This window comes from Ovis canadensis, chromosome 3 (genome assembly GCF_042477335.2).
Source record: "Ovis canadensis isolate MfBH-ARS-UI-01 breed Bighorn chromosome 3, ARS-UI_OviCan_v2, whole genome shotgun sequence".
Lineage (NCBI taxonomy): Eukaryota > Metazoa > Chordata > Mammalia > Artiodactyla > Bovidae > Ovis > Ovis canadensis.
The window spans coordinates 39,480,934-39,494,146 of record NC_091247.1 but is presented as its reverse complement, the minus strand read 5'-3'; the positions used below and the strand labels follow the sequence as shown (position 1 = coordinate 39,494,146).

At 43.9% G+C, this 13,213-nt stretch overlaps 1 protein-coding gene across 1 annotated transcript; it reads left to right on the top strand.

The window, feature by feature from the left end:
• Nucleotides 1-4,144: 4,144 nt before the first annotated feature.
• LOC138438084 (gastrokine-3-like) lies at nt 4,145-9,847 on the top strand. The gene is made up of 6 exons (XM_069586314.1): nt 4,145-4,156; nt 5,449-5,502; nt 5,900-6,034; nt 7,627-7,734; nt 8,706-8,847; nt 9,753-9,847. The coding sequence occupies exons 1-6, from the start codon at nt 4,145-4,147 to the stop codon at nt 9,845-9,847; spliced, it is 546 nt and encodes a 181-aa protein (XP_069442415.1).
• The last annotated feature ends 3,366 nt before the right edge of the window (nt 9,848-13,213 follow it).

Genomic DNA, 13,213 nt, shown 5'->3' with positions numbered 1-13,213 from the left:
CAAAATTTAATTGCCTTCCTCATTCACATTATTATCAAATAGTTGATTTCATAATTTGCCTTTAGATTTAACAATCATTTACTATGTGCTTACTATGTGTTGACCACTGCCAAGTATTCTAGGAGATACAGAGATGAACAATATGCTGAGAGTGGCACCCACTCACGCATCTCTTAATGTATATATTTTTGTGCACCTTCTCTGTGTCAGGTACCGCTCTCAGTACTTTATATCAGAGCTGCAGCAGAAAGCAAAGGAGCCTCTGATCTTATGAAGTTTATGGTCTAGTGACGTGAATGTGTCATTTAATGACCAGATCAAACAACTATACAAGTAAGCATAGCACAGAGAAGAGTATAATAGCAAAGTAAGGCCCAAGCATGGAATTACGAGATTGTGAAGAAGTGATCACATGTGGCTAGAAGTGATGGAAAGGTGGGGAGTGGGGCACTGTTTAAATTGGCCTTAAAGAATGGCCAAGAGGAAGAGGCCAGGTAAGGAGTCTCCTGGTATGGACCAAGGATTGGAGTCCAGAAAGCATGGGCTCCATATGGGGAACAGTGGAGAGCCACCTTTGGTTGGCATCTTGGCATAGGCTGAAAGAAGTAGAAGACAGGACTGCAAAGATTAGGGGGAGCCAAACCATGGAAATCTTCAGGTGACTTTGGAAAAGTGAAGTAGTAAGACTACAAAAGTTTGTGGAATGGATTGGAAGATAGAAGAGAGAATGTTGGGTGAAAAAGAAATGCTTCCTAAACTTTCTTTTGGCCAATGCACATTCCTTAATGAGACTTCATTGCTTGGATATATTGATTTTTCCTTTGTGCACATGGCTTTTGGTCTTTGCAGAAATAAATACAGATTTCATTATATAGCTATACAGTTATTTGTTAACAAACTTACATATCAGTATTTTTAATGGCTGAATAATACTCATATAGACATGTGATATCTATATGTATGTATATAATATGTGTATGTGTGTATGTGTATATATATATGTGTATGTGTATGTGTATATATATATAGCTGTTATTGTTTTGTTGTTAAGTCATATCTAACTCTTTGCAACCCCATGGAATGTAGCCTGCCAGGCTCCTCTGTCCAAGGGATTTGCCAGGCAAGAATACTACAGTGGGTTGTCATTTCCTTCTCCAGGAGATCTCCCTGACCAAGGAATTAAACCTGTGTCTCCTACATTGGCAGGGAAATCCTTTACTGCTAAGTCACCAGTGAAGCCATGTATATATATGGCTTTTAATCACATTTTTATATTCATTCATTGAATGACAAACCTAGACAATGTATTAAAAAGCAGAGATATCACTTTGCCAACAAAGGTCCATAGAGTCAAAGCTATTTTAAAATAAATATTAAAAAAAAAAACCTAAGATCATGGCAACCAGCCCCATTACTTCATGGCAAATAGAAGGGGAAAAGGTGGAAGGAGTGACAGATTCCCTCTTCTTGGGCTCTAAAATCACTCTAAAATGGTGACTGCAGGCATGAAATCAGATGACTGCTTCTTAGCTGGAAAACTATGACAAACCTAGACAGTGTTGAAAAGCAGAGACATTACTCTGCCAGCAAAGGTCTGTATAGTCAAGGCTATGGTCTTCCCACTGGTCATGTATGGTTGTGAGAGCTGGACTGTAAAGAAGGCAGAGCACCAAAGAACTGATGCCTTCAAATTGTGGTGCTGGAGAAGACCCCTGAGAGTCCCTTGGACAGCAAAGAGATCAAACCAGTCAATCTTAAGGGAAATCAACCTTGAATACTCTTTGGAAGGACTGATGCTGAAGCTGAAGCTCCACTATTTTGGTCACCTAATGCAAATAGCCAACTCATTGGAAAAGTCCCTAATGCTGTGAAAGATTCAGGGCAGAAGGAGAAGAGGGCATCAGAGGATGAGATGGCTGGATGGCATCACCAATGCAATGGACATGAACTTGGGTAAACTTTGGGAGATGATGGGGACCATGAAACCTTGGTGTGCTGCAGTCTATGGAGTCGCAAATAGTTGAACATGACTGGGTGACAGAACAACAACAATCCTAAAATGTATGAGATGATATCTCATTGTGGTTTTCATTTGCATTTCCCTGTGATTTGTGATGTTGAGCACCTTTTCATATACCTATTGGCCATGTAAATGTCTTTCTTCCTCAGAAAAATATCTCTTCAGTTTCTTTGTCCATTTTTTAAAAACTGGATCATTTCTCTTTTGCTATTGAGTTGTATAACTTCTTCAGATATATTGAATAATAACTCCTATTTAGATATATACTTTGCAAATATTTTCTCCCATTCTATAGGTTGTCTTTTTAATTTATTGATAGTTTCCTTTGTGGTACAGAAGATCTTTAGTTTGTCTATTTTAGCTTTTCTTTGCCTGTGTTTTTGGTGTGGTGTCCAAGAAATCATTGCCAAAACCAATATCAAGGATCTTTCCTCCTATGCTCTCTTCTAGAAGTTTTATGCTTTCAGGTCTTAACATTTAAGTCTTTGGTCCCAAAGAGCCAAAGAAATTCCGAGGAAGAAGAACATAGCTGGAGACATAAAACTTTCTGATTTCAAACTATATTACACAGCTAGAGTAATCAAAATAGTATGGTACTAATTGATGCTGGGAGGGATTGGGTCAGGAGGAGAAGGGGATGACAGAGATGAGATGATTGGATGGCATCACCAACTCAATAGACATGGGTTTGGGTGGACTCCGGGAGTTGGTGATGGACAGGGAGGCCTGGCGTGCTGCAATTCATGGGGTCACAAAGAGTTGAACACGACTGAGCGACTGAACTGAACTGAACTGAACATAAAAACCCAGTGGAACAGAACAGCAACCATGATTACATAAACTTGCTGTTTTTCCCCCAATGGTATTCAGATTATGATTAATTTCCCAGAATCTTTAACATGGTAGTTGTTAAAATTTTTGACAAAGGCACCAAGAACATACACTGGATAAAGGATAATCTAGTCAATAAATCGTGTTGGGAAAAATGCATAACCACATGCCCCAAAATGAAAGTCATTCTTTTATTGCATTTTACTTATTCAGCCAATAACTATTGAGCATGTGCTCTGTGCCTGGTGTTTTTAAAGTACTGACAGCAATTGAGATTATATTATCTGAGCCCTGGGTGACCTGATAGTCCCCAAGGCCCACTTAGTTCATGCTCCCATTGAAAATTCACCGGAAGTACTATAAGAACTGAGCTGACTGTCTTCCACTTTGATCATTCCAGTGCCCAACCTCATCCATATACTTCACCTTTATCTCTGAAGAAATACGTTCATTTGATGATGACCTTTTGGAATTTGGTCCAGGTAGTTGGGTCACAACCAGTTAAGGGCTTGATAAAAAAGTAAGAAAATGTTTGAAAAAGCCCGAGTTAGTGTTGACTAGTCACAGAACGTTGTTCTATGTCTCAGGAGATCCAGGCCTGCTCAAATGGTCCTTCATGGAAAAAGTCACCCTGAAACAAAGGCTGGGAGGAGAGACACAAACCATAGAGTGGAAGCGAAATATCAGAATATCAGGAAGTCTCCCAGAGGTAGATCTTTGAAGAGGTTAAATGAGGTCAGCTTGGTGGGTGAGCAGAAGGCATTACAGGACCAACCATGTGATTTGGGGTTTGGATGAAGAACTGGACCAGTCTGCTCTCCAATCTAATCTTGTGGTTACAATTCATCTCTTTTGGTTTCATAAGGTTTTTCTCAACCACCTCCACTAACAGTGAGGAACTTCTCTGGCACTGGGAAATAGAAATGGTAAACACTGATTTTGTATCAGGACCTTTTGGTGAGATCTTCTATTTGCAGTCCTTCCTTACCTGTTAATGTCGTGGGCACGCCAGCCCACAAAGCCTTGTTCTTTGCCATGTTTGCCTTAGTAACCAGTGGAGGTGTTTGAGTAAAAGGAAAATATTAGAAGTAGTTATAGAAAAGTGATAGCAGTGATTACATGAATTTGTCTTTTTCCCCCCTAATGGTATTCAGATTATGATTAATTTCCCAGAATCTTTTACCATGGTAGTAGTTGAAAGGTCCAAGACTATATAAACCAGACTTAGAAAGTAAATAGGACACGAAAATTCTTTCATGCGTGCAGTTGCCTAAGTTCTGAGAAAGAGGCAATATGAAACACCTTGTAAGTATTTTTTCTGGTTTTGAATATAGGTAACTATGTTTTCAGAGCCAGAATAGCCAGGGAGTAGTTCCTTTTTCCCATCGACTCTTCAAATTAACCCTAAATAGAACTTCCAAATATTAACTTGGCACATAACTTCCCTGTCGATAAGCCTCTCTTTTTTTTAGAACATCAGAAAATGGGTCTGTCCCAAAAGAATTAATAGCTAGTTTCTTAAAAGGTCAACTATCTTTGGGCGTTGCATAGATATTCATAGTTTAGGGTCTTTTCTTCCTAGATTCATCTTATTTATAAATTTCTGGCAAAGAAAGTTTCAGGTGTATTTAACACATGGCACTAATTCTAAGAATCATTTAATAGAATATCACTGCTGTCTGCATCACATGGTTTTCCTTGGTTAACCTCATTGCATTGTGGTTATTATTCAGAGAGTAACTGTTGTCTTTTTCTTTGAAGATGTATCTCACATTCATGGTGTCATCACATGAGGAATACTGCATAGAATATTGTGGGGAAGGGGAGGAGGGGTTTCCTGTCGATTTCGGCTTATGTTGTAAGTGCTCTTGAGCTGAGTGAGCCTTGAGCTGTGAGGTGTAGGGAAAGATTCTCTGCTATATTTATCTTAGCCAGTTCCTGTCCTTCTAATTCTCTTTCACTTACTTTCTGGTATCTGAAATATCTCCAGTAGGTTAGGCAGATCACACCAAGAGCAAACGATTCAATGCAAATATCTCAAGAACTACTCACCCTTGAGTCAAATCTATTTCAAAAAAAGGTGTAAACAAGTGATGCATAATCTTTATGCTCAGGCAAGATGGAAGAAACTGGAGGAGAGGAAATTGGAAGGTATCAGATTCCAGACGGGACAGAGAGGGGGTCCCCACTGGTTGGGAAGAAAGAAGGAGGCAGAGAAAGGAAGACAGGGGACCTGAATTATCACTTATTTTATGACTTGACTTAAGATGGCCCTGCACTATGGGCAGATCGAGTGCTTGGTCAGGTTGCCTAATCTTTAGCCCAGTGATTGACAGTAGATGTAGCGCAAAACAAAAGGTATCTTTGAATGAACGATAAAGCTTTCCTTCTTGAGTAGCCAGTATATCCCATATCGAACACATGGAATGACAGTCTCCTGATTCATTTGGGGCCTCTAGGGCAAGAGATCCTAGGAATGTTACAGATCTTTTAAGAAGGCTCCAACCCTGGGGTTACTCTGAACCCCAGGCCCTGGGCTCATCTAAGCCTCAGCTAAGGGAGCCAGCCCTGTACACTGACATTTGTTTCCATTTCAGATTGTGCCTTCAATCCTTATGGTCCTCTTCCTAGCTCCATCTCTGGCCCTGATGGTAAGTGAGGGTGGAGAGGGTTCAACCTGTCTGGTCCTCCTGAAGCAGAAGTACTTCAAAGGTGATAATCTGGGGTGCCGTGTAGTGCTTACTCAGTCATGTCCGACTCTTTGCAACCCCATGGACTGTAGCCCACCAGGCTCTGCTGTCCCTAGGGATTCTCAAGGCAAGAATACTGGAGAGGGTTGCCATGCCCTCCTCTAAGGGATCTTCCCAACCCAGGGATTGAACCCAGGGGTCCTGCATTGCAGGTAGATTCCTTACCATCTGAGCCACCAGGGAGTCTGGGGTGGCTGCCGTCAAATTTCTTGTGAGGACCCCTTTATACCTGCAAGAGATGGGCAATGCAGGAACTCTGGACTTAGGACTGTTCTCTTTGCTGCTTTCTCTTCTCCAGAACATCAGTGACAACCATCCTCTGGATGGATCTGTTGGGACCCAGAGCATCCATGTCAATGCCTTTCGAGGTATGGTCAGCATCCGAGACAACAATGTTTTGAGTGAATGGGATGGAGTCTTGGACTACAAGAATGTAAGATGTAGAACACGTTCATTACAATGCCAAAGAAAGCCTTGCCTGCTCCAAAATTTAGCCTCCTGCTTTTCCAGAGAGAAGAGAACCCTGTCTATACAGGCCTCTCTAAGTTTAGGATCTTGAGGGAATACATCTCTCTTGCATTTGCAGTGACTGCTTTTTGAGTCAGCGACCATAGGAAGAGCTTCTGAGATCTCTAGGGATCCAGCACCCCTTTGCGTTCCTCTCCTGTGTTGACTTCACAGGGCTCCTGAAGGCCTCTGAAATAAGAGAGCTATCTTAAGAACCTTGATGTCCTCCAACTTGTATGTGCCATAGAGGTTTTCTGGACTTGTTCTCAGATTTTAATCAGTTTATTTCCAAAGCAGGAAAATAATTTATTTTCACTTTTAGAAATCTTGCTTCCATTTGCCCATGTGGTCAGGGATGGCAAGGTGTGACCTGGAAGAAAGAGACAGGATTGGGAAGGGAGGCTCCATGATAGAAAAGTTATATGACCAGAAACACGACGCAACCAGAGACAGGATGCAGAGATAGGAGGCAACCAGAGACAGGGTGCAGAGATAGGAGGCAACCAGAGACAGGGTGCAGCTTTTGCGTGCTTCGGTTTCCTCATCTGCAAAAGAGACTCAATGGCTGCCTTTCCTACTGCAAAGAACTCAGAGGATTAAGTGAAGGAAAAGACCGCTCCCCTCATTCCCTGGATGACCCTCTGCCATCCAGCCTCTGCTGTTTGGAAGCCCCGCTCCTACTCTCCCCACTCAGGACAGAATCCACAAACACAGGCTTTCTCTCGGCTCTGCCTGGACCTCCCCAGACTCTGACCTCCCCATTCTTCACCTGACCCACTCCTGATTTCCTGGAGGACACAGCTCCCAAGTCTTCTTACAGGACATGCAGGCCAGGGATTTCTAACTCTGTTTTAAGCCATAAAGACTTTTGTTCCAACAAAGATTTCGCAAAATTTCACTTGTTGGAACAGAAGTCAGAACTCTGGCAGGTGTGGGAGATGGGCTCAGTGTCAGACTCAGCTGGAGAACTGTTGCTTTACTCCAAAGCTCAGAGAAGCCAAAGGTCAGGTCTAAGGCTACATCAGGGCAGTCAGTGACAGACCGAGGGCCGGGATCTGACTCTAGAGGTCTAAGCCCAGGCTCCTCCTTGTAAACCCAGAAGGGACGCTAACTCACACCCTGGCTTCACAAGCAGGCGGTATCTGTCTCATCCGTTCATGACATCCCCCTGGAGAGAGTCTACTTTTCCTGCTTTACAGATGGGAAAGCTGGGGGTCATGGAGGCTGCTGAGGACCATGAACAGCTGTCACTGCGGCCGACCCCCTGTCCCTCCAGTCCCCGCAGTCTATTAGTGGTATGCAGAGTGCCCCAGGGGATACCCCCCATGATGCCTGCAGCAGGGCCCCATGTGCAAGGCCAGTCCTGTGGCTGACACTTTGCTCGGGTGCCCAGGGCCTGCTCTGCCAGGATGCTCCACACCACAGTCTAAGGGAGAGCTTTGTGCAGCTCTGATGACAAGTAGGAGGCCCCCCTGTTGTGACTGACTGAATGACAGGGTTCTGCTGTGTTGCTTTAAGGCCCTCTTGGTGGCTAAGTTGTTTAGCAAGATGGCCTGTGTCCTGGCCAAGATGGATGAAGCTGTCTTCCCAACTTTGGATGACATTGTTAAGGCCCTGGACCACCAGGTAAGTGAGATCAGCTCACTGGAGTCCCCTCCTAGTTTGGTGTTTTCCGACTCCATGTTCTGCCCTCCTAAGATGATGCTGTACATGCTGGGGAATTCAGTTCATGCTTGATCTTAACGCCCATGGGACTCCATCATCGTGCAAAGGACGCCAAATCCAATCCATGGCCTATTTAAGTCACATCACATTAATGAAAATGAACCATTGCATTCCATGCAATGACGTAATTTTGATGTATTCCCAAAGGGTGTGAACTACACGTTAGTGAATATAAATATTAAAGTGAAATACTAGAGTATTTTCAATCTCATGCCTCCTCTCCTCCCCTGCAGAGCCTTTAAGCTCATACACACATATTATCGTTGAAAATGAGTTTAGGACTCCTGAAACTCTCTTCCTTTCTCTTAAATGACAAGGGTTGTCAGATAAATTAAAAATCAGCAGGAAGCCCTTGGGAAGTCATTGAAATCTGGCGTCATTTTGCTTAAATAACCAATCCAGCACATTTGGGCAGTGTCCCTAATGTCCATGGCAGAGGACTGCTGATTCCTGGGGAAGAAAATGCCTTTGGATCACATAAAAATAAAATAATTTATCACATTTTAAAAAGAGAGGTAGAAAGTATTCCCCTCATCTGATTTATAACAAGTAAAAAGCATAATATAAATGAAGACCATAACTTCAAATTTATTGTATATCATTATTAGAAATGAGAATAGCACTGGAGTCCGGAAGAGCTGAGAATTCAAGGGTGAAAGGAGTACAGATTGAGTCACAGGGACACACAGACTTTTCTCGAGTAATTTTGCCACCTTGTGGTCAGATAGGATATTGCTATTAGAGAGGAAACAAGTTCAGGGCTATTTTCCTGCATCCAGTGCCCCATGCACTGGAACAGGTTTCTCACTCTTCCTCCCTGCTGCACCACCTCTACCTGCTGTCTCACCCTTTTGAAATGTCACATCTTCCAGACTTCAAAGCATTATCCATCTACCCACGGCCTGACCTACACTGTTTTACCCAGCCGGGTCAAGAACTTAGCCCAGTTCGGAGCACCCATCAAGGACATGTGCCGAGCGTTCCCCACTTATTTTGCCCAACAGCAAAAAGAAGGTACATGAATAACTTACCTAGAAACTCAAGACCACAGGTGAGGCAAGAGGTGTGGAATGGTTTTTAGGTCCTTGACAAATTCTAATGACACTTTTCAGGTCTATTCCATTTCTTTGCAGTTGGGTATAAAAATAATGGGGCCTGAGATGCATTTCCCCCTGGAGGTAGAGATGACTCCTGATTACTGAGAACGAGAAGCAGAGTGAACTTAGCTTTACTGAATGGTTGAGGACAGTCATTTCACCACTGAGAACTGACAGCTGGTGGATACTCTCAGCTGACCCAAAGTTTCAGCCTCCCCTCCCTTCCCCCCACCCCAGCAGCACAGTGCCTGGAATCCCCCACTGGAGGCCCATTGCTCTGGAGAATCCTCCTCTTTATCAGGCGGCCCAGATGCTGTCCAGCAGGACTCTGACAGTTATAGACCACACTTTGGGAAAGAAATGTCTTAGTGGCTGGCATCCCTGATGGGGATACAGTGGGATCAGTATCTACCAGCTTGGGAAGTTACCAGATAAGAATAGAATCTCCCCGGTGCTCCAGACAGAGTCAATAACCACTTCCCATTACACTGTTGTCTGTCAACTACATCTGAGTATAAACTAACCCAGTGAACAAGGCTTCTTCATAATGAGAACTTCCAGCAGGAAAACAAAGAGAACATGAGAGGCTGAGGGGCTAAAGAGGATGATTAAAGATCAATAAAAGAAATAGAAAAAAAGAATGTGGGACCCGTTATTGCAGCTTTGATGAGATCTTCCATTTTGTTCCCAAGTCTCTGGCTAGTAAAGTTGCTTGAGCATCACACTTCATCCAGGTGCAACTCACAATATATCCACTCTACTTTAGAGTCTTAGAGCAATTAAGTGATCTTTTAAATAAAATGCTTCTCTTTCTTTTTAAAGGTACTGCACTGGCTATTGACCCAGATTCCTGTTTTGAAATCCAACTCCTGTCCCTCCTGGGACTCTCCATCTGTGGGGAGATACCTGGGCTCTGAACCTCCAGGTCGGCCACGTGAGGAGCAGACCTGTCTGGATGGGGCCACTGACCCGACCCCAGAGCTCAAGGACCCAGCCCACCTCTGCCAATGGAAAGCTGCTCATTTCAGGCCTTATTACCCCTATCTTTTGACCCAAGATCCAGCTTTGTGACCTATAAACTGAATACACTTTCTCCCTATTCTATTGGCTTAGAACAATAAAGTTTCTTGCCTCCCTGATCTAACATATGAACACTGCCTGCCTACACTGTCCTCTCTAAAGTTACTGGACTCCCATCCACATGCTGTCCATGCCATCACATACAAACAAGGCACAAAGGAGAACATGCCTCTCCTGGAAGGCCTCATTTCTAAGGGCCTCTCTTTGGTGTGTCCCTTGAAGAATTCCTGAAGAATCTGGGACACAGAGAAAGAAAGAACAAAAGACACCAGCCACAGCCTGACTTAAGCTTTCAGGTCTGAGGTCACCTTTCCATCGCCTGCAAATTGATGCTGTTCACTGTGGCCCAGCCTGTGTTCACTGTGGCCCAGCCTGCACAGTGAAAATCCCTGAGAGAGAGTTAACTGCATGAACAAGGCCTCTCAGACCTCTCTTTGGAACCAGTCTAAACCCCTTCATGGGAATCCCTAGTCAGCCCCATCCATAGCACCTAGAACATCCCTGACCTGCCTAAACCAGAATAAACAGGGAAAGAGTACTGGAAATACAGACATAGACATCCACCGAAGGTCATGCTGGAGTTTGGAGTAAATGGGACAGGACTGGAATGGGAGGGATGGGGAGTGCTGAACCACACATGCGCGTGGAGTAGACGGACTGGGGTGAATTTCAGCACTGATTTGCCGGAGGCAGGGCTGGAGCTCAGCTCCGCTCTGCATAGTCATGATGTGATGTGACTTACAGTTATGAATGGAAAGGTGATTGTATGGGAAAGGCCCAGAATAAACCTCTAGCTGGGTTTAAATAAAGTGTGGCTGGGTCGGTCAGGGTCTCTAAAACTATGCATTTGGTCACAAGCATCTTGTCAAGGATAAGGCTGGTGGAAATACGTGCACAGAGCATCCAGGCTGGAAGAATCAGATGTGACAGATTAAGTCTCGGTCAAGCAGAGGCCCACGAAGCGTGGTCTTGCCCTCAAGGCTTGACCTAAAGTGGCCCTGGAGCGAAGTCCCCAAGGCTATCAGTCCTTCCTTGACTAGTGTATGCTTTATCCCTGACGTCTAGCCCCCCGCATCTTCAGGAGCAGTCCCTATCTGGTCCCAGGTGCCTGACTCCCTATTACAGTTGCTGGACCCCTGCTCCCAAACCCTCAGGACTCGTGATGGTGGGGACTGCTGCCTGCTGACTGGTTCTGATATCTATCACACCTTCCCCTCTGGATTTCTGAGCTTCAGCTGTTTCTAAATTTCCCATCATCTCCGCGTTCCACCTGATCATTATAACATCCCAGTTACTTCCAAGAGACTTTAGACATCCCACCTCCTGACATCCACCATGTGTCTTTCCATCTGTTACCCTCCTTACACTCTGCCAGCTAGACTGCTTTCCTTCAAGAAATTCTTGGTTCAAGGCCTGCTGCCCTCCCATGTTTGGCTATCATTGACTGGGCTGTAAGAGCTCTGTACCAACTCTGAGAAACAACTAGCATAGTCCTCTAGACCAGAGATCCTAAATCTCTGGGATCTAATGCTTGATAATGCTTGATAATCTGAATTGGAACTCATGTAATAATAACAGAAATAAGGTGCACAATAAAGGTAATGCACTTGAATAATCCTGAAACCATCCCCCTGACTCCGGTCTGCAGAAAAATTGCCTTCCATGAGACAAGTCCCTGGTGTCAAAAATGTTGGGGACCACTGCTCTAGACCTTACAGAACTTGTCAATATAGATTTTGGTCCTTCAGGTCCTTCAAGCTCAATCTTCATCTTATAAAGAATCTTCCATGTGTACACCAGGATTTAGATATTTTAGGAAATGGGATTGGAAAGGGAAAAATTCCCAAATGTCATAGACTGGGTAACTTATAAACAACAAACATTTATTTCTCACATTTTTAGAGGGTGGGAAGTCCAAGATCAAGGCACCAGCAAATCTGGTGTCTGATAAGAGCCCACTTCCTCATATGTAGACAGCTGTTTTCTCGCTGTGTCCTAACATGGTAGAAGGTAAAAGGGAGCTCTCTAGGGCCTCTTTTATAGGAAACTAATCCCACAACATCGGGGATTAGATTTCAACATATGAATTTTAGGGAGAAATAAACATTCCTGTCTACACCACCACCCTACTGATGACCATTGTTAATATTTATCCTTAATCCATCACTCAGTGAAATTCACCATATTGAACCTCAAGCCAGTACTCCTCACCCTGACCCAAACATATTCCATGTTGTCAACACCACCAGCCTTCTGTTTAAGATGCAATCACGTTAATATTCATAGCAAAGTGTTTTCCTCCATCTGTGACTAAAGAACCCAAGCTTCTTGCTAAGTCTTTTGCAATAATCTTGGAATGTCTTTGGAAGGGCCTAGAACTGGCTTATGAAATCATTCATCTTCTAAGCAGGGAAATCTTCCATGCTCTTTTCTTTTTTTTCCCATTTCTTGGCTCAGATATGCAGATGACACCACCCTTATGGCAGAAAGTGAAGAGGAACTCAAAAGCCTCTTGATCAAAGTGAAAGTGAGGAGTGAAAAAGTTGGCTTAAAGCTCAACATTCAGAAAACAAAGATCATGGCATCCGGTCCCATCCCTTCATGGGAAATAGATGGGGAAACAGTGGAAACAGTATCAGACTTTATTTTGGGGGGCTCCAAAAATCACTGCAGATGGAGACTGCAGCCATGAAATTAAAAGACGCTTACTCCTTGGAAGGAAAGTTATGATCAACCTAGATAGCATATTGAAAAGCAGAGACATTACTTTGCCAACAAAGGTCCGCCTAGTCAAGGCTATGGTTTTTCCCGTAGTCATGTATGGATGTGAGAGTTGGACTGTGAAGAAATCTGAGCGCCGAAGAAGTGATGCTTTTGAACTGTGGTGTTGGAGAAGACTCTTAAGAGTCCCTTGGACTGCAAGGAGATCCAACCAGTTCATTCTGAAGGAGATCAGCCCTGGGATTTCTTTGGAAGGAATGATGCTAAAGCTGAAACTCCAGTACTTTGGCCACCTCATGAGAAGAGTTGACTCATTGGAAAAGACTCTGATGCTGGGAAGGATTGGGGGCAGGAAGAGAAGGGGATGACCAGGATGAGATGGCTGGATGGCATCACTGACTCGATGGACATGAGTCTGAGTGAACTCCAGGAGATGGTGATGGACGGGGAGGCCTGGTGTGCTGCGATTCATGGGGTAGCAA

What these genes read in the sequence shown, in the direction of transcription:
- LOC138438084 (XM_069586314.1), top strand. An exon ending in GAGTCTTGGACTACAAGAAT is followed by an intron (nt 6,035 to 7,626) that starts GTAAGATGTAGA and finishes TGTTGCTTTAAG; the next exon opens with GCCCTCTTGGTGGCTAAGTT. An exon ending in TTAAGGCCCTGGACCACCAG is followed by an intron (nt 7,735 to 8,705) that starts GTAAGTGAGATC and finishes CACATCTTCCAG; the next exon opens with ACTTCAAAGCATTATCCATC.